At 41.7% G+C, this 19,026-nt stretch overlaps 1 protein-coding gene across 15 annotated transcripts in view; it reads left to right on the forward strand.

Annotated features, from left to right (window-relative positions):
* The window catches only part of DOCK3 (dedicator of cytokinesis 3), a 585,953-nt gene that overhangs the window by 483,474 nt on the left and 83,453 nt on the right, over positions 1–19,026 (forward strand). For all 15 annotated transcript variants that reach the window (XM_045492946.1, XM_045492954.1, XM_045492948.1 and 12 more), the window contains 9 exons: positions 2,102–2,226; positions 3,741–3,903; positions 4,441–4,547; positions 5,113–5,284; positions 5,657–5,754; positions 8,777–8,860; positions 9,945–10,045; positions 13,089–13,170; positions 17,358–17,528. In XM_045492946.1, the coding sequence (XP_045348902.1) occupies positions 2,102–2,226; positions 3,741–3,903; positions 4,441–4,547; positions 5,113–5,284; positions 5,657–5,754; positions 8,777–8,860; positions 9,945–10,045; positions 13,089–13,170; positions 17,358–17,528 (1,103 nt within the window). The remainder of the gene's footprint in view (positions 1–2,101; positions 2,227–3,740; positions 3,904–4,440; positions 4,548–5,112; positions 5,285–5,656; positions 5,755–8,776; positions 8,861–9,944; positions 10,046–13,088; positions 13,171–17,357; positions 17,529–19,026) is intronic.

Below are 19,026 nucleotides of genomic sequence, written 5' to 3' on the forward strand. Positions count from 1 at the left end.
TAATTTTGAATTTTACTTTTAGGAATGATTTTATTCAGCTTCTGCCCTTACAATAGCAAAATGATGGATTTGACTTTCCCTTCCGCTTTCCTTTCCTACCTTGCCTGCACACCTGAGTGCTATTTTAATGATATGCTTGAAGGGCCCAAGCAGAGATGTCCAAAGGAGGCAGATTAAAGTCCAGACTCCTGAGAATTCGAAGTAGAGGCTTTTCTCAGCCAGGAGGGAAGTCCATGTGAACTGCAAGAATAGACATCCTCTAGGCTGTCCTACCTATCCAGCAGTTAGTTGCATTTGTATGTGATTTTCAGAACATAATTTCATTTCCCTTCATGGTAGCCTCAGGGCTGTTGGGGAACAAGATGTTTTTCACACATTAGAGAAAGTTCCCTGGGCTGTCAGAGAATAATTAATTGCTTCTCGTTGGCTGTTCTTCCTCACTTATGCTGAAGTATTTTGAGAACTTCATTATGCAACTAAATAACCATGGCTGCACTTCTGGTATAGTAAGACCACCTGAATAATAGGTCTGGTCATGAAGACCTCCACAGCTCAAGATATATGCCAGTTCTAGTCTATCATGTTTCATGCATAGGAGATACTAAGACACTTGCATAATCAGAAAGGTAGTCTGTGCAGAAAATGAGCCATCATCATGTATCTGACCAAACCAGAAAGCTTACTTGCTAACCAAAAACAATATCTGTTTATTTCATTGTGATTCCAAGTAATGAACATTTTCAGATTTTTCAGTTTTGCTAAGAACTGAGGTAGAAAGAATGTTTTGAATTGGCTTACTTTGCAAGTTAATCTTTCCATCACCTCTCAGTTGAGTTCTTCAGGCTGTTAGCACATCTTCACTTTGACCTTACATGTTTTCCTATACCATTTTTTTCCCTTTGAAGATTTTTTTTCCCAGGACTTTACATTGTTGTTGTTGTGGTTGTCATCGTGGTTGTTGTTTTGAAAGTCAAAATACCTTCTTTAGAATGTATGAATAAAATTGGTCGTGTTACAAACTTAGAAGCTTAGAGCAGCCCAAATGAGCTCTTCTTATACATGAATAGACAATCCCCTTACCCTAAAAAAAAGGCAGATGTGGTCATTTCTTAGGTCATTTCGGCTTGCAGTTTGGGCTTCACCTGCCCAAGTCTCGAGCAGCAGATATTGGCAAAGTGGGCAGAAGTCAGAGAGAAGCAAAGAGCATAACCGATCGTTACCCCAGTGCTTTAGCACCTGTGCTTCTGGAAAGTCATCTGCTCCCAGAGCACTTGCAACACAAAGAAGAAAAAAAAAATGACAGTCCAGTGACCTGGGTCTGGCATTCCAGCAAGGGATGGGATTTGGAGCTAAGCCTCCAGAAGGAAAAAGTAGTGTATCCTCTAGTCAGACTCAGAAGGGTTGCAAGTTGAAAAAGAAAACCCGTAAAGGAAAAAGGAAACCACTTTTTTTTTTTTTTTGGAGGGAAAGGAGGAGTGATTAGTAGTTAAGTAGTAGACATAATACAATAAATGTTATTCCTGTTGATTCTAAAAATCTTCCCCCTTTGGAAGGTTTAGATTTCAGCTATTCTCCTGGAAGATAGAGAGACTGAGTAGTCACCTGTAATACAAGAGAAGATTCTCTGCCGCAGCTTTTCCCACCCTGGACAAACTGTGGTGAACACCTTTAGAAATTAGACTTAGAGGGGCGCCTGGGTGGCGGCAGTCGGTTAAGCGTCCGACTTCAGCCAGGTCACGATCTCGCGGTCCGTGAGTTCGAGCCCCGCGTCAGGCTCTGGGCTGATGGCTCGGAGCCTGGAGCCTGTTTCCGATTCTGTGTCTCCCTCTCTATCTGCCCCTCCCCCGTTCATGCTCTGTCTCTCTCTGTCCCAGAAATAAATAAACGTTGAAAAAAAAAATTAGACTTAGAGAGCACCTGACTAACCAACAGAGTGCTGCCGCACTGATATCAGTAGAATGTCCACCGTTATTAACCAAGCTTGCAATGCTCTGAGCACCAACCTCAACACTGGAGGATCCAAATGCTAGCCTGGTCCTCCGTACAAACGGGGCAGTGTGGCTCCTATGGTCTTGAAGACATGACATCTCTCTCCCCATAGGTGATATCCGCAATGACCTGTACCTAACCTTGGAGAAGGGGGATTTCGAGAGAGGGGGAAAGAGTGTACAAAAGAATATTGAAGTGACCATGTATGTGCTTTACGCAGATGGAGAAATACTGAAGGTAAGACTTGCCTTCAGTTGGGAAAGGAGGCTAATCCTGTAATAATTTTAATGAGTCTATGGACTTTATTCAGAGACCCATTCATCAAGCAGACTGCACTCACATCACCACATATGCATTCTTCTCTGCCTTTTCTTCAAGGAAACCCTGCAGTATGCTTTGATAATGACTTCCAGTGTCACACAGCCTTTTTAGAAATTCTTCCCGGTCTGACCTCAATCCTTCCTGCTCCAATTTAGACCTATTCCCTCTAGTTGTGTCCTACATGTTACTTTTTCTGCCATTCTGTCTAGCATCAAGCTACCTACTTTTGGCAACTGTTATTAGGTCCCACTCTTTTTGTTCCTTAAGCTAATGAAAGCTAAAAAAAAGTTTCTCTTTGGTCAGGAGTAGGACTTAGGCACTCACTTGCTGGTACCAAGTTATGTGACAAGGAACAGCAGACTCAGGCTGTAAAAGATTATTTCCAGCCAATGCCAGTACAAGGATGCAAGTGTATCTTCTGTCACTCTTCATTCAAAGTGAAGACCTGGAGTGCTGTTTTTCCATTGTCAGTATGTCAGATTTCCCTCAGTCATGTCATGGTGAAGTCCCTGGCAAATAACAAGGCATCATTTGCACAGCACTTGACAGAAGGCAAATCACTCTTTTATAGACCTCGCTCCTATATGTTGACAATAGCCTTGTGAGGTAGGCAGAGCAGGAGTGATCATCCACATTTTACAGAAGTAAATAGGTAAAATTAGTCAAAATCATCCCCCAAAGCTAGAAATAAATGGAGGATATTGTTTAATTGGTGGTAGAAGCACTGATTTTTGTTTCATTTTTAAAAGCCCATCTCGAAGACTAAGGCGTGTCCATTGTTGCCATGGATAATGCCAAGGTCAGCAGAGCTGTCAGCTGCTCAGACCACCCTTGTGCAGATAGGGAGCTGCTCCTGATTGTATTGCCTGCAACTTCCTGTCTTCCAGGAAGATGGGACTACATCTTCATGGCAATATCTGAAAACAGGAGGTCAAATTAAATCTGGTCTGCCTTGTCTATATCCAAAGACAGTCAGCCAAGGGCAACCTAAAATGCCAGTGCAACATTGGGGTAAGGAAGATTAGAAAACAGGCTCTCTCTACTTTATAAATTAATTCATTTTCTGATCAGGTAAAGTGCCATATACAGTTGACTTCTCCTGTGGAGTTCATTGTTTCCTTTCTTAATGAGGATGAAGAACCTATCTTAGTGGTTCACATACACTGTTCAGCTGCCCTCCAGTTTATTGAGCAGCATGTGTGGTTACTTTTGCCCCACGGAAAAGAAGGAGCATTGTTGACTGCTGATTCCTTATGCCATCTACACAGTTGTTTCCAAAAGTATTGAGTTTAAGTCAAATGAATTTTCTCATCTTGTAGATTTGGCCTGGTGGGAAAATAAGACTTGCGCAAAGGAGAAAGTGTCCTAGTGACAGAGAAATCCAGGGGCTTCCTCCAGCAAGATCACACTTTATTTTGCTTCTCTTCCAGGATTGTATAAGCTTGGGTTCAGGAGAGCCAAACAGGAGTTCCTACCACTCCTTTGTCCTCTACCACAGTAATAGTCCTCGCTGGGGAGAAATTATCAAATTGCCCATCCCCATTGACCGGTTCCGGGGCTCCCACCTGCGCTTCGAGTTCAGACATTGTTCCAGTGAGTGAGACTTCTCTCCACATTCCTTGGAAGATATGAATGTTCTATTGTCTCAGAGTTCTTTCCTCAGAAAGAGAATTAAGAGGGTTCTTATTGTTGGGGCAATAAAATGAGTTCTGAATAAATGGGTACTCAGAGATGGGGTGTCAACAGAGGCTGTTCTGTGTACAGTGACTCAAAACCAGAAAAGGTCTGGTACTCGTCCTTCTTTGTGTCTGGTCCAGACACTGGATAATTACCAGTGTTATCCTCCTTTGGATGTCTCCTGTGTACATATTAAACTGTTCCTTAAAGAGCCTCTGATTTATCAAGACTAGCAATCTAGTTTCTATTTGGGTCTAGATAGCCTGTGTACCTTGGGATATAAGTGGAAATTCAGTCTAGTACATTTATCATCATTCCTGCAGTCAGGTATGTACCTAATTAATGAAAGCAAGGGACAAAGAAGTAAAGAATGTAGGTGATAAGCACAAGGGGAATTTCTGTTAAAACGCAAAGTGAAGGGCAAAAACAACTAACACTTAGCTCTGGTTGCAGCAAAGGACAAAGGGGAAAAGAAACTCTTTGGCTTTGCATTCTCACCCCTGATGCGGGATGATGGCACCACTCTCTCAGATGACATCCATGAGCTCTATGTGTACAAGGTATGGAGCCTGGCTGTCTCTCATCTCAACCTTCACACTCCTGAAGCCACTCTCACATATGGTTCTGAGTTAGGTGGCTTTCAGTGGGCAGGCCAAAGGATCCAGGGTAGTGTGCTGGTAGATGACAGCAGGACAGCTGTGGGCAGGCTTTTGTCATGTAACTACAGTGACCTTCCTCCCACAAGTAATGCCAGCAGACCCTTTGTCCCTCACCTCTCACTCCACAAGTAATGGAAGTCTATTACCAACTCCTCTGTGCCATTAGCTAGTACATTCAGAGACCTGCCATTTGAGATCATGGTTTTGTCAGCTATCACAGCATGGCTGCCACCCAAAGTTGCCTGCACAGCAGATGGAGGCCACCTGCCCCACCATGTTCTCTCTAAAAGGCATGTGAGCCATATGGGGAATTTCTGAACAGAAAGCACTCTTCTAAGAGGACCTGAGGCCCAAGATCTAGCCTCAGGAAGATGAGAGCAAATATCAACATCGAAAAATCTGTGACCTGAGTTTTCCACGTGTCATGGTTCAGGAAACACTCTGTGTTCTCTACTTTTGCCTGCAGTGCGATGAGAATAGCACGTTTAACAACCATGCTCTGTACCTGGGCTTGCCCTGCTGCAAAGAGGACTACAATGGCTGCCCTAACATCCCCTCCAGCCTCATCTTCCAGCGCAGCACCAAAGAGTCTTTCTTCATTTCCACACAGCTCTCCTCCACCAAACTCACCCAGAATGGTAGGTGGTGGTACCTACAGGGTGCTACGCTCCCTGTCCTCAGTGACTGGTTCCATGTTGCTGATACATGCTAAGGGAAACAGAAGTCAATTGCTTTTTCATGCCACAATGAGGGCATTCTTTTCATCTGAAGTTGAAGGAACCACTTGTTAATAGCAACCTGTAAGATTTCCCATGGTTTTATTAGCTCCAGAATGCACCTCCAGATTTCACAGATGTGTCTTTGGCCTTGATATCAGCACTAAAGAGTCTGTTGTAATGTTAGCAGCTACTTCTCTTCCCCCAGATTCCACCTGTCCTTGGCAGGGAAAGTCTGGGTTTTGCTTGTCCTTGGCATAGCCAGTGTTCACTACTTTTGGGCTTGCTTTGTAGTGGACCTCCTTGCTCTGCTGAAATGGAAGGCTTTTCCAGACCGGATCATGGACATACTAGGGCGGCTGCGGCATGTCAGTGGAGAAGAAATTGTTAAGGTATGCCTTCCTATAATTCATAGATGCTACCTAAGTAAGAATCTGGGCAGAAGGTCTTACTTCACCTTGATTTCTACCAGTATACCTCTAAGACCATTTCTCAAAATATAATTAGTGAGTAGGACTAGAGTTATTTTTCTTTTTATTTTTTTTTCAGTTAGCTTCTTTTTTAAAAGTAAGTATGACATCAGGTTTATTACCTTTTAGAAACTAAGTTATAAACCCTATTTTCTGACTTTTTTTTCTTCCTAGAAAGTAAAATGATAATTAGAAACATACCCAGTGCTTTGTGCTGCCTCCTCTTCCTTCCTTAGGTCTCTTTCTCATTTTCCTTATCTGTAACCCTTTTACCACAAACCTGGCCTGAAGTCTTTCTGGCCGTACTCACTTGATTATCTAGAAGAACTCTAAATACTCTCCATTAACTTGTAGCTGCTGATTTTGCCCAGTCTCTCACTTACAGTCCATACCAGAGACCTTTCCCTACTCCCTGCCTCAACTGCTTTCTCTAGATACCTTTGTGACATTTCCCATCTATGGCCCTGTCAGGCTGACAGCAACACTACAAGTCCCCTGTTGTCTTCTGTAAGGCTTCTCTGCATTGCACAGAGTGTTTGCCCACCTGGCACCTCCTGATGGTGAAAGTGCTGCAGGTGGATTCTGCACAATGGACTGAAGTCTGCTGAGGAAAGTGGAGGTGCTTTTGGTGATGAGCAAGAGCAGTGGAATGTAGAATGGACACTAAGTGTCAAGAAGACAACTTGTCATCAGTGAGCATTGCTCTTTCATTATAATTATCAAATCAATTAGCACAGGTACCCTATCTGTACTTTCATTTTATAGCTCCATTGACTCAGTAACACACAACATGCTGTCTCCAAATGAGAAACAATTTTAAAGTCTGTATACATCTGTATATTTTTATGAAGTTTTGTCTGAATTTTGTTTAAATCTATTAGAGTATCATAAATTTTAAAAAGAACTCTTAACCAAGCTAATACTAGTTTTTGAAACTTAAGATCAGTTTATTCTCAGGGCATATTTTTCTTCTAAATATATCCAATATTGCACTGTATATTAACTAAAATATAAAAATAAACATATTTAAAATATCAATTAGCAGACAAGGTATTAAGAGAAGTGTATGGGGGCGCCTGGGTGGCGCAGTCGGTTGAGCGTCCGACTTCAGCCAGGTCACGATCTCGCGGTCCGTGAGTTCGAGCCCCGCGTCAGGCTCTGTCTGGGCTGATGGCTAAGAGCCTGGAGCCTGTTTCCGATTCTGTGTCTCCCTCTCTCTCTGCCCCTCCCCCGTTCATGCTCTGTCTCTCTCTGTCCCAAAAATGAATAAACGTTGAAAAAAAATTAAAAAAAAAAAAAAAGAGAAGTGTATGATTTTTTTTGAGAGAGTAAGTGAGCATGAGTGGGAGTGGGGGTAGGGGCAGGGAAAGAGAGAGAATCTTAAGCAGGCTCCACGCCCAGCATGGAGCCCAACACAGGGCTCAATCTCATGACCCTGAGATCAGGACTCAAGTAGATATCAAGAGTCAGACACTTAACCTAGTGAGCCACCCAGGCACCCCAAAGTCTGATCTTTTTGAGGCTGAGTAGTGTTGTATTTCCAGTAAGAGACTATCTTATCAGCACATCTGCTTTTAGCATCAATAATTTATCTCAAACCACCAGAAGAGAGTGTGAAAAGAATGTGCCAGCATTTTTAAATATTATTTTTTACTTTTTATTAGACTATTTCAAATATACACAAAAGTAAAATGGTATAAAGAACCCTACATGTATCTATCACCTAGCACCAGCAGTCATCACCCTATGGCCAATCCTGCCCATCAACGCTGCCATCCAAACCTTCCACCTTAGACTTCTTTTAAAGTAAGTTGTAACTTGGCAATGAGAAAGAATGAAATCATGCCATTTGCAGCAATATGTGAATAAAACTGGAAGGTATTACGCTGAATGAAATAAGTCAGTCAGAAAAAGACAGATATCATATGTTTTCACTCATATGTGGATCTTGAGAAACTTAACAGAAGACCATGGGGGAAGGGAAGGAGAGAAAAATAGTTACAAACTATTACAGAGAGGGAGGGAGGCAAGCCACAAGAGACTCTTAAATACAGAGAACAAACAGGGTGGATGGGGGGTGGGGAGAGAGGAATATGGGTGATGGGCATTGAGGAGGGCACCTGTTGGGATGAGCACTGGGTGTTGTACGTAAGTGATGAACCATGGGAATCTACCCCAAAACCAAGAGCACACTTTACACACTGTATGTTAGCCAATTTGACAATAAATTATATTAAATTTAATAATAAAAAATAAACAAATAAAATAAACATTGTATCATTCAATTGCCTTTTGACCACAGAATGTTAGACTTTATTTTGGAAGAAGACTGTCAGTATCCTTGAGTATTATTGTCTCCCTTGGATTTTGTATCTTAGAAAGAAAAAGGCACATGTTAAAAAACAAAAACAAAATGGTACTTCTTTTACCCTCATTGACAGACCTCAGCAACAGCTTTCTCCCTTCTCCCAGAATACTGATTTCTAGACCAAAACATGGTTTCTATAGTTAAGACCTAGCCTGCCACACCCTCCCTCATTCAAATGTCCTCTAAAGAGTTAGGCCACAATAAAGAGTGAGGGGCTACTAAACTCTTTGGGTCCCAGGAGAGTGAACTCTTTTTCTCAAAATGAATTTGGCATCAGAATCACTTAGATTGACTTTATTTCAAAATTACAATTCTACATGGATGTCCTGTTTTTTTAAGTGACCGTTCTTTCCATAGAAATTTTGCACTTACCCAAGAGAAAGAGCCTCTCCAAATACCTCTCAGGGCCCTTAGCTAGGTGGAGGTGGGATCCTAGATTAGTTTAGTTTAAGTGGTGATTTGAGATCTTAGGAGATCTTTGAGTTTGTTTATTGGGAGATGAGTTCATTGGTGTATGGAAGTTTGACCATGTGTTCAAGGTCCTAAGATTTGAGCCCTCTGGTTTTTATGTTGCAGTTTCTGCAGGACATCTTAGATACACTCTTTGTGATTTTGGATGATAATACAGAGAAATATGGCCTGTTGGTGTTTCAGTCTTTGGTAAGCCTCACCCCTCCCGACTTTTCATTTTTATTTATTATTTCTGTCATATGTTTTTAAAAATCCAAGGGAAGCAGTTTATTAGAGTGAGTCAGTATAACATCTATGCAGATGTTTCCAATAGAAAAGTGGCTGAGGAGTGTCACCCAAGGAAGACCAACCAACCAACCGACCGGGCAGATCCCTACAGCATCAAATTTGAAGAATTCAGCATGGCCAGGTCCGGGCCTCAGTAGTTTTGATACCTCAGTCTCATCACTGTTGCAGAGTTGCCTAGCCCCTGAAATAGAGACCTACACCAATAAAAGGCTTGGAGAGTGATACAGGAAACCAGATGACCTGTTTTTTCACCTACAAAAATAGGGTATAATGGCCAGGAAGAGCAGAGTCTCATCTGTGATGGTCTGAGCATCACACTCTCTCCCTTTGGGCAGTTGTTTGGGAACCCAAATCTCTGTAGGTTGCTTAGTGAGAATGGACAGTGATTTGAATGTTCAGTGCATTTTGCTTAATATATCCTGTCCTATAGGAGTGCTGTATATTCAAGAACCATATACTGTAAGTCTACCTGATAGATGAGGAGCAGAAGCGAGAGTTAAAATGGCACTTGCGTAGATTGCCCCTCTGGCTTTTCTTCCTTGCTTTCCTGGCCAGCCAGCCCCATTTTGGAAGGGCACAGCCTTTCATAGGTTGATCTGGCTCAGAGAACAATCTTTTTTTTTTTTTGTCTCTTTTCCAAATTTTTTGAGACACCTTAGAATTTATGCCACCTTACACAGGTATCGCTTTGCCTTTTCCTAGTCTATATTGTGTCATCCAGCATTATTATGAAGAGAGAGGGTCAGAGTAACACTAGCACAAACAGATGAGTCCCAAGTCCAGACTGGGTGGCCGGGGGCTGTGGGAATAGAGCAGACAAGACAGAAATACAGGTACAGAATAGAAATCTTACATTCTCTGCCCATGGAAAACACTAGAGAAAATACTGACGGTTTGTCATTTCTTGAAGAAGCAAGAGTTCTGTTTCCTGCTGGGGATAAGTCCAGGGTCTCCAGTGAACTGTAGTACCCTACATCTCCTTCAGGTATTCATCATCAACTTGCTCAGAGACATCAAGTATTTCCACTTCCGGCCTGTAATGGACACATACATCCAGAAGCACTTTGCTGGAGCCCTGGCGTACAAGTAAGTTCCATTTAGCATCATCATTAGGATTTGTGTTTGAATAGAAGGACAGGCTTAAAAAAGGTTCCATGACAACCACCATTCATTCAGCTGACATTTTTTTTAAATTTTTTTTTAACATTTATTTATTTTTGGGACAGAGAGACAGAGCATGAACAGGGGAGGGGCAGAGAGAGAGGGAGACACAGAATCGGAAGCAGGCTCCAAGCTCCGAGCCATCAGAGCCCGACGCGGGGCTCGAACTCACGAACCACGAGATCGTGACCTGAGCTGAAGTCGGACGCTTAACCGACTGAGCCACCCAGGCGCCCCCAGCTGACATTTTTTTAACTTCATTTTTTTCTAATTCTGATAAAATACACATAATATAAAATAATACCATTTAACTAAAAAAAAAAAATTTAATGCTTATTTATTTTTGAGAGACATAGAGAGACAGATTGGGAGTGAAGGAGGGGCAGAGAGAAAGAAGGAGACACAGAATCAGAAGCAGGCTCCAGGCTTTGAGCTGTCAACACATCCTGATGCAGGGCTCAAACCCACGGACCCCGCACAAGATCATCACCTAAGCCGAAGTCAGACGATTAACCAACTGAGCCACCCAGGCACCCCCCCCTCCCATTTTAACTATTTTTAAGTGTACAGCTCAGTGGCATTAAGTATGTCCACATTGTTGTACAACCATCACCACCATCTATCTCAAGAACTATTTTCATCTTGCAAAACTGAAATTCTGGGGGCGCCTGGGTGGCGCAGTCGGTTAAACGTCCGACTTCAGCCAGGTCACGATCTCGCGGTCCGTGAGTTCGAGCCCCGCGTCGGGCTCTGGGCTGATGGCTCAGAGCCTGGAGCCTGTTTCCGATTCTGTGTCTCCCTCTCTCTCTGCCCCTCCCCCGTTCATGCTCTGTCTCTCTCTGTCCCAAAAATAAATAAAAACGTGGAAAAAAATTAAAAAAAAAAAAAAAAACTGAAATTCTGTACCCCTTAAATAATAACTCCCCATCACCTCCACCATCCCTTAGCAACCTCCATTGTTATACTTTCTCTTTTAATTTGCTTATTCTAGGAACTTCATGTAAATTGAGTCATACAATATTTATCTTTTTGTGTCTGGTTTATTTCACTTACCATGTCTTCAACTTCCATCTATGTTGTAGCATATGTCAGAATTGCCTTCCTTTTAAAGGCTGAATAATGTTACGTTGTATGTATGTACCACATTCTGTTTATCCACTCATCCATCAATGAATACTTGGGTTGCTCTCACCTTTTAGTTATTGTGAATAATGCTGCTATGAACATGGGTATACAAATATCTCTTAAAGACTGATTTCATTTCTCTTGGGTATATACCCAGAGGTGGGATTGACCACTATACTGTTTTCCACAGCAGTAGCTGCAGCATTTTACATTCCTGCCAGCAGTGTTCAAGGGTTCCAGTTTCTCCACATCCTCAAGCAAAGACTTTTTATTTTTTGTTGTGTTTGGAGAGGGATTTTTTTTTTTTTTAGAGTCATCATGCTAACTGGTGTGAAGTGGTATCTCATTGTGGTTTTGATTTGCATTTTCCTAATGATTAATGATGCAGAGCATCTCTTCATGTATTTATTGACCATTTGCATATCTTCGTTGGAGAAAATTTATTCAAGTCCTTTGCCCATTTTTTAAAAATGTTTGTTTATTTATTTATTTATTTACTTATTTATTTATTTTGAGGGGGATGCACAGAGAGGGAGGGAAAGAGAGAGAATCCAAGCAGGCTCCACATCCAGGGCAGAGCCCAGTGCAGGGCTCAATCTCATGACTGCAAGATCATGACCTAAACCAATTTGAAGTGTCAGAAACTCAACCAACTGAGCCACCCAGGCACCCCTCCTTTGCCCATTTTTTAATCAGGTTGTTTGGTTTTTTTAAGTGCTGTTTTTCCAGTTCTATGTTGATTGGAAGTAGAAAAAGAAGGCATCCTTATTCCTGATCTTAGAGGAACAACTTTCTTTCACTGTTGAGTAGGATATTGGTTGTGGTCTTTCAGCTGACATTTTAAACCATAGTTTACTACACAATTGTCATTCTTTTCCTTCCAAGAACTGGCAGCAAAGCTACTAAAAGTAAGTCTTGCTTTTTCATTGAGAAACATGAATAGCTAAAAATGGCACCAACATGGGGCGCCTGGGTGGCTTGGTTGGTTAATCATCCGACTTCAGCTCAGGTCATGATCTCACGGTCCCTGAGTTCGAGCCCCACGTCTGGCTCTGTGCTGACAGCTCGGAGCCTGGAGCCTGTTTCGGATTCTGTGTCTCCCTCTCTCTCTGCTCCTCCCCTGTTCGTGCTCTGTCTCTCTCTGTCTCAAAAATAAATAAATGTTAAAAAAATTTTAAAAAATTAAAAAAATAAAAATGGCACCAACAATAAATGTCAAAGAAATAAAAAACTATTGATAAAAGATATAATATAAATAGTTAACATGGAAAACAGAAGTTATCTAAAACCATTAAGGCAATTTAAAATTGCCTCATTTTCTTCTATAGAATTAGCACAATTTTTGAAAATATATATAAAACCAACGGGTGACGAGGCTGTGGAGTCACTGGAACTCTGACACTTTGATATCACTCTGTAGAGTGGGCACTTGCTGTAGAGCGAGCAAGGAGAGGCACATAGGACCGTATACCTTTATCCAGAATCTGCTACTTACTAGTTATTGTTGTATGTTCTGGAGACATAGAAATTTTAGACAAAACAAAATTACAGGTGAAGTCTAGGACTCTGGGAAAACTTTCTTATCAAAGAAAAAATGTGTGTCAGGGAAAGAGAGAAAGAATGATTATAATTGCTAATTAAAATGTGGCAACTCTACAGACGAGGCATGTTGTGTGGTCTCAGATGATCTGAAGATTTCACATTTGTAACGGATCCATCACTCCATTCTGCCTCATAAGCAGTATATTTATTTTTCCTGTGTGGCAAATTCAGGGCTGCAAAAATTTCAAGCTGCATTGCTTTTGAGTTAAAGTGGGGTTTCTGGAACTGTTCTCTTTCCCAGGGAGCTCATTCGCTGTTTGAAGTGGTACATGGACTGCTCAGCAGAACTGATTCGACAGGACCACATTCAGGAAGCCATGAGGGTAATGTACTGAGCTCACTGTACATAAAGGGCCCACCCCTGCTGTTGTTTGTCAGTAATTTCAATGGTTTAGTGTGCAGAACAAGTGTCGACATCCCAGTACACTGGCCTGCTTTCAGGAATGCCTTGGACCACATAATTCCCCATTGTCCATCTTAATTTTGCCCCAGAAGACCTTTATTCCTAACAGTGTTATCTTAAAGCAGAAAGGAGGGATGATGTACATGCAACTCCTGGCCATCCTTCCTGACTGGTTTTGCCAGCAGCATCCATCTCTGCTTCCACTGGCCAAAGCATCATATCTCCTTCTAAACCAATGTTGGTGGCAACATTGATTAGACTTAAGATCTCCCAACTTTTCCTGTCTTCAGTGGTTACTAAACATTGTTTTTTAGAACTGTTTTAAGTAAAAAGAGCTGATTGGATGCACTGTATATGGATACATTAAGAAGATAATCTTAAAACCTTGACCTTTGGAAGAAACCGGAGTCCCCCATGGCAGCACTCCTGCATGGACAGGTTCCGAGATAAGGCAGCCTTTTGCATTTCTGGGCAGCTCCAGTTTTCAGGGGACCATCGTCATTGTGAGTTAACTTCACTTTCTGGTAACTTCTTTTCATGGTACTTCTGTGGAGACCCACTGAGAGAATGTTGATTTCTCTTTTGCTCAACAGTTCTCAAGATAGCATTTTAAAGAAAGTTGCCATATCCCTTGGGAACTCATAGCAAGTTCATGCTTTCTCCCTTTCCGCCCCTACATTTTCTTGTTCTTGAGTTATTTTTTTTAGTTGCTTTTTAACCATGTCTTTCCCACCCTTTCCAGTTAGTAATAAAAGAAGAGTGGCAACAAAGTAGTTCTGCTTTTTCTCTGTCCTCTTTTAATTTCACATCATTTGCTCTGAGTACCATTGGGCCTGTGATTTTGTTGTTCTTGTCCACATGCTAACAGGTGAGACAGGCACTTCCCTAAACATTACTAGACTGAAGAAGCAAAATAAAATCATAGGTCTGTGTTTCCCCTGCCTCTTCTCCGTATGTTCTGTAAAAATCTAAGGCCATAAGTATTATTTCTGTCCTTCTTCATATAATACATGTCTACAAAGCAGTCAGCATCTGTTGTGGATGCCAAGATGCAAAGAAGAATAAGACAGACCTCTTGCCTTGAAGAACACATCCCCACTGAAGCATGCTCAAACACAGGTGTAGAGCAGAGTTCTGAGTGTGATGTGGGGACAGAGCCTGCATTCTGTTCTTCTTTAAACCCAGTACCTGGCAGCTGCCTCAGACAATATTTGAGGGGATAAAAGTTGAGTTAAATGCAAAAGATTCTATGTGAGTCCCTAAATTAATTGCTCAGGATACTGGAGAAAGCATCATAGAAGAAGTTGTTTTCTTCTAACAATCAGTCATTCAGTCATTCCGTCAAGTCAGTGTTGCTTGATACCTGCCATGTGTCAGACACCGTAGTAGACACTGGAGATTCAGCAGGGGCCCAAGCAGAAAAGGCTGTGCTTTCATAGCACTTCCATCCAAGTGGAGGAAAGACAGACAATAAATACACAAATTAAGTGGGGAAAAAAACTTGATAAGTAAGAACTATGAAGGAAATTTACTTCAGATCAAAATTTTAGGGAAAGTTTGTCTGAGGAGGTGACCTCTAGGCTGAAATCGATGTGAAGAGCTGGGGGATGAGCATTCCAGACAGGAAACAGCATGTTTAAAAGCCTGGGTGGGAAACAACTTGAGTTTTCAAGCAACCAAAAAGTAGCTGATGTGACCAAAGCAGGGAATGAATTTGAAACATTAAATTGGATGTGTGAAGTGATAGAAAGGAAGAAGTGCTGGTTCCAAAGAATCTGGCTAGATCAGCTGAGTTGATATCAGGGTTACTTAGGAAGATGCAGAATTCTGGGAGAAGATCAGGTTTGGGTGGAAAGAAAGAAGATATCCATTTGGGGGAGCACTTTTCTGAGGTACTTTCATACTTATTCTTACCACTGCAAACCTGTTTGAATGGCCTCTCATACTAATGCATCCAGTACTAAGGTTTTATCAGGTCATTTCCCCTTCTTCTTCAAGTTTTAGTTGACAAGTCCTCTTGACCAAACCAGTAAATCTCTAATCAGTCCTGTTTTCATCCTTCACAGGATGCGTATGGTCCTGGCCTAGCACCTCTCAGTCTGGTATGATAAAATGTGGACCAGGAAACCTCTTCTTACTCTTGATTCAATACATGCTGCCACTCATTCGCATCTCTTTCTTTCACTTTCAAAGTCATGGCCTTTCTAAGAAAGTTTGACCACTAAGGAATATGAAAATAAAGAGTCTTTCGTTTTCTTACTTGGTTATTTTGTTTGTCCCTTGTGAATGACCTGTAGGAGGTATCTTTGACAGGTTTGAGTTTGGTATTTGGCAAGATATTCTAAAAAGACAGCACACTTTTCACTGGTGAGCTATCTCAGGTCCCCCAGGGAACCATGAAGAGAAAAGAGCAGGCACAATGGATCTTCTTGGTGCTTGAAAGGTTGTAATAACTTTTAGGATCTCTTTTTCTTTCAGGCTTATTAACTTAAGTAGAAATGCACAGAGTGGCTGCTTCACCCACCATTAAGTGTTTCATTGTCTCCATGAAGTGTTGGGAGCACCCTTGAACTTTGAACAAACTCCATAGGCTCCACCACTCACCTCCTTCCTCACTGGCCCACCCTCTTCTCTTTCCCCAGTTGCATTAGTCAGAGGCAACCGGCCATCACCTGGTCCTTCCCACGCTGGTAGTGACCATAAAAATCAAGAGGAGTGGGCAAGGGAAGTCAGGGGGTGATGGATGACTGGAAGTGGACTTATTTTTTATCCCTCATGCAGGTTTTCACAGGGCCATCTTGGACGTTGTTTTATATTTTAAAATTTAATGAAGATACTAAGCTCTCAGGCCCAGGAAATGCAAGCAATTTTTCTGTCTGGTTCTGCCCTTCACTGTGAAACTAGTGGATGTTTCAAGTCATTCAATACACTCTTGTGTTAGCTGTTTCAAACTGGAAAAAGAAAACAGGTCATGAGGTACACATTTTCCCTTTTAAAATTAGAGTATGTAGCACACATCTCCCTGGTTCTTTTCAGACCAGGCATTAAAAGTCTGGAATGGAGGCTGTAGCATTTATGCTGCTGAGGCCACACACTTTAATTTTTTCTAATGCAATCTTCTGGTGCAAGGCTTGGAAGACATATTTTTCTAACCTAGCCATTCTACAATGCCTGCTGAATTCTATATGGGCTGCAAAACAAAACAAAATGAGGTTTTGTTTTACCAAACCTTTTGATAGATACATAGGTCATGAAAAGTAGCTTGAGAATTGTTTTCTATTTTATATTTCAAGTAACTGAGCTCCATTTGTTTCATCCTTGGATAAGTTTCTCTCCCAATGTCTCTGCCTTCCCAGTGTCTGGGAAATCTGTGGCATTTCTTTGATTAGAAAGCATAGTCTTAGATCTTCAATCTGTTCTCTTAAAAGATAATTACTGTGCTCATAAGCATGGGCCAAGCTGTAAGGACTCCTCAGAATTAGATACTGCTCCCAAAATAAGTTATGGGAGCTTCATCTTCTGCATTGTTCAAAAATTGTCTGTGGGAAGGTGTCCGGGTTTGGAAGAGGATAGAGAGTGGGTATGTCAGGTCCACCTGGGGCTGTGCAACCTGGGGCAAGTTTTCTCCAGAGTTAATGTCCAGTGAGAAGGCTGGCACCATGTCAGACCCCAGCTATATCTCAAAGGTGCAGAAGGCTCCTTAAGGACTTTTCCTTCTTGGAATAAATTTAAGAGAGGTTACATCATTGCTTTTGAAGCCTCTTATTTCCAGACCTGAAAAAAATACAAAGAAACTTCATTTTCTTTGGATCCTATATGGTCTTGAATTCAGCTGTTGTGGTTCCTCAGTCTGTGGTTCCTCAATTCCAGAACCACAGAAACAGTTGTAAATTAATTTGATGATTCCTCAGTAAGAAGACAGCTGCTGCTCAGTGACCAGTTGGACTTTGGAGATAAAATTAAAAAAAAAAAAAAAAAGTGCTTGTCTCCACAGTTGAAATTGTTCATCATCTGATTTGGGTATAGAATTTGCTGTTACTTTACCCTTTATTCCCTGCTGTGTTAGCTCTTGGCCATCTTTAACACCTCTCTATCCCTTTTACTTAGGCCTTGGAGTACCTTTTCAAGTTCATCGTGCAGTCCAGGATCCTGTACTCCCGAGCCACCTGTGGGATGGAAGAGGAGCAATTCCGATCCAGCATCCAAGAACTTTTCCAGTCCATCCGGTTTGTGCTCAGTCTGGACAGCAGAAACTCAGAAACACTCCTTTTCACTCAGGTCTGTAAGCTGCAGGGAAATTTTGCTGCTAGATCCTTGTCTGTCTTAATGGCTGGTTACTTTGTCCTCTGGCTTCTAGAGTTGAAGAAGCCCTGCCAGGCTCCTATGTGTTGGGTAAAGGGTGACTTGCAAGGAAATACCTAATAGAACAAAATGCTATTTTTACTTCAAAGTCAGCTATGCCCCAGCTACCAAATATAAGATAGCCCAGTGGCTTTAGGGTGGGGAAGAAGCACAACTTTATTCTCAGAAGGCTCTTTAATTTTTTTTTAATTTTTTTAACTTTGAGAGAGAGCAAGCACAACCAGGGGAGGAGCATGGAGGAGAGACAGAATCCCAAGCAGGCTCCATGCTACCAGCACACAGCCCGATGTGGGCCTCCAGCTCAGAACATTGAGATCATGCCCTGAGCCGAGATCAAGAGTCAGACGCTCAACCAGCTGAGCTACCCAGGCACCCCTCAGAAGCCCTCTTTAAACCAAATTTATTTAGTTACATACTTTTTGTCATTTATGAACATCTTATTTAAAGGGGATATTTAGAACATAATGGAGAATTTTATTTCCTAGTCACTGTTAATTTTTTTTAAAACTTTTTAAATAAACTTTAGTACTTGTCCGTTCCAGAAGTTAAGAGTAAAATAGGCAGAAATAACTAGAAAACTTTGCTTAAGAATTAAGATTAGGGGCACTTGGGTGGCTCAGCCAGTGAAGCGTCTGACTTCGGCTCAGGTCATGATCTCACAGACTGTGGGTTGGAGCCCCACATCGGGCTCTGCGCTGACAGCTCAGAGCCTGGAGCCTATTTTGGATTCTGTGTCTCCCTCTCTCTCTCTGCCCCTCCCCTGCTCACACTCTGTCTTTCTCTCTCTCTCAAAAATAAACTTTAAAATTTTTTTTAAAGAATTAAGATAAAATTCTAGTAGAAATATCAGTGTGGGAAGGAAATTTGCTTCCTTATATTAGAAATGCCCAGTTAGCTAATCTGTTACCTTTTCCAAGTAGCTTCATCCTAGAAAGGATCCAAGATAGTGTTTATTACCCCAGTCACAAGGGGGTTATTTTCTTATACAAATAAATTCAGAATTTTATCTAATAGATTCCATTTCTTTGATTTTTTTGAAGCCAATTATTATTCAAAACCTATCAGCAAAGATCAGACAGCCTCTCTCACGTCCATTCATTCAGTTGCTGCCAGGACTGTCATGAGTGCAAATATATGTTTAAATATCTCCTTTAAGATTAGAGTAGTCTGGGGGTGCCTGGGTGGCTCAGTTGGTTAAGCATCCAACTCTTGATTTTGGCTCAGGTCATGATCCTACAGTTCATGAGATCGAGTCCTGAGTTGGGCTCTGTGCTGACAGTGCAGAGCCTCCTTGGGATTCTCTTTCTCCCTCTCTCGACCTCTCCCCTGCTCTCACTCACATTCTTTCTCTCTGGTTCATTCTCTCTCTCTCTCTCTCTCTCTCTCTCAAAATAAATGAACATTTAAAAAAAAA

The sequence above is a fragment of the Leopardus geoffroyi genome, chromosome A2 (assembly GCF_018350155.1).
Source record: "Leopardus geoffroyi isolate Oge1 chromosome A2, O.geoffroyi_Oge1_pat1.0, whole genome shotgun sequence".
NCBI lineage: Eukaryota > Metazoa > Chordata > Mammalia > Carnivora > Felidae > Leopardus > Leopardus geoffroyi.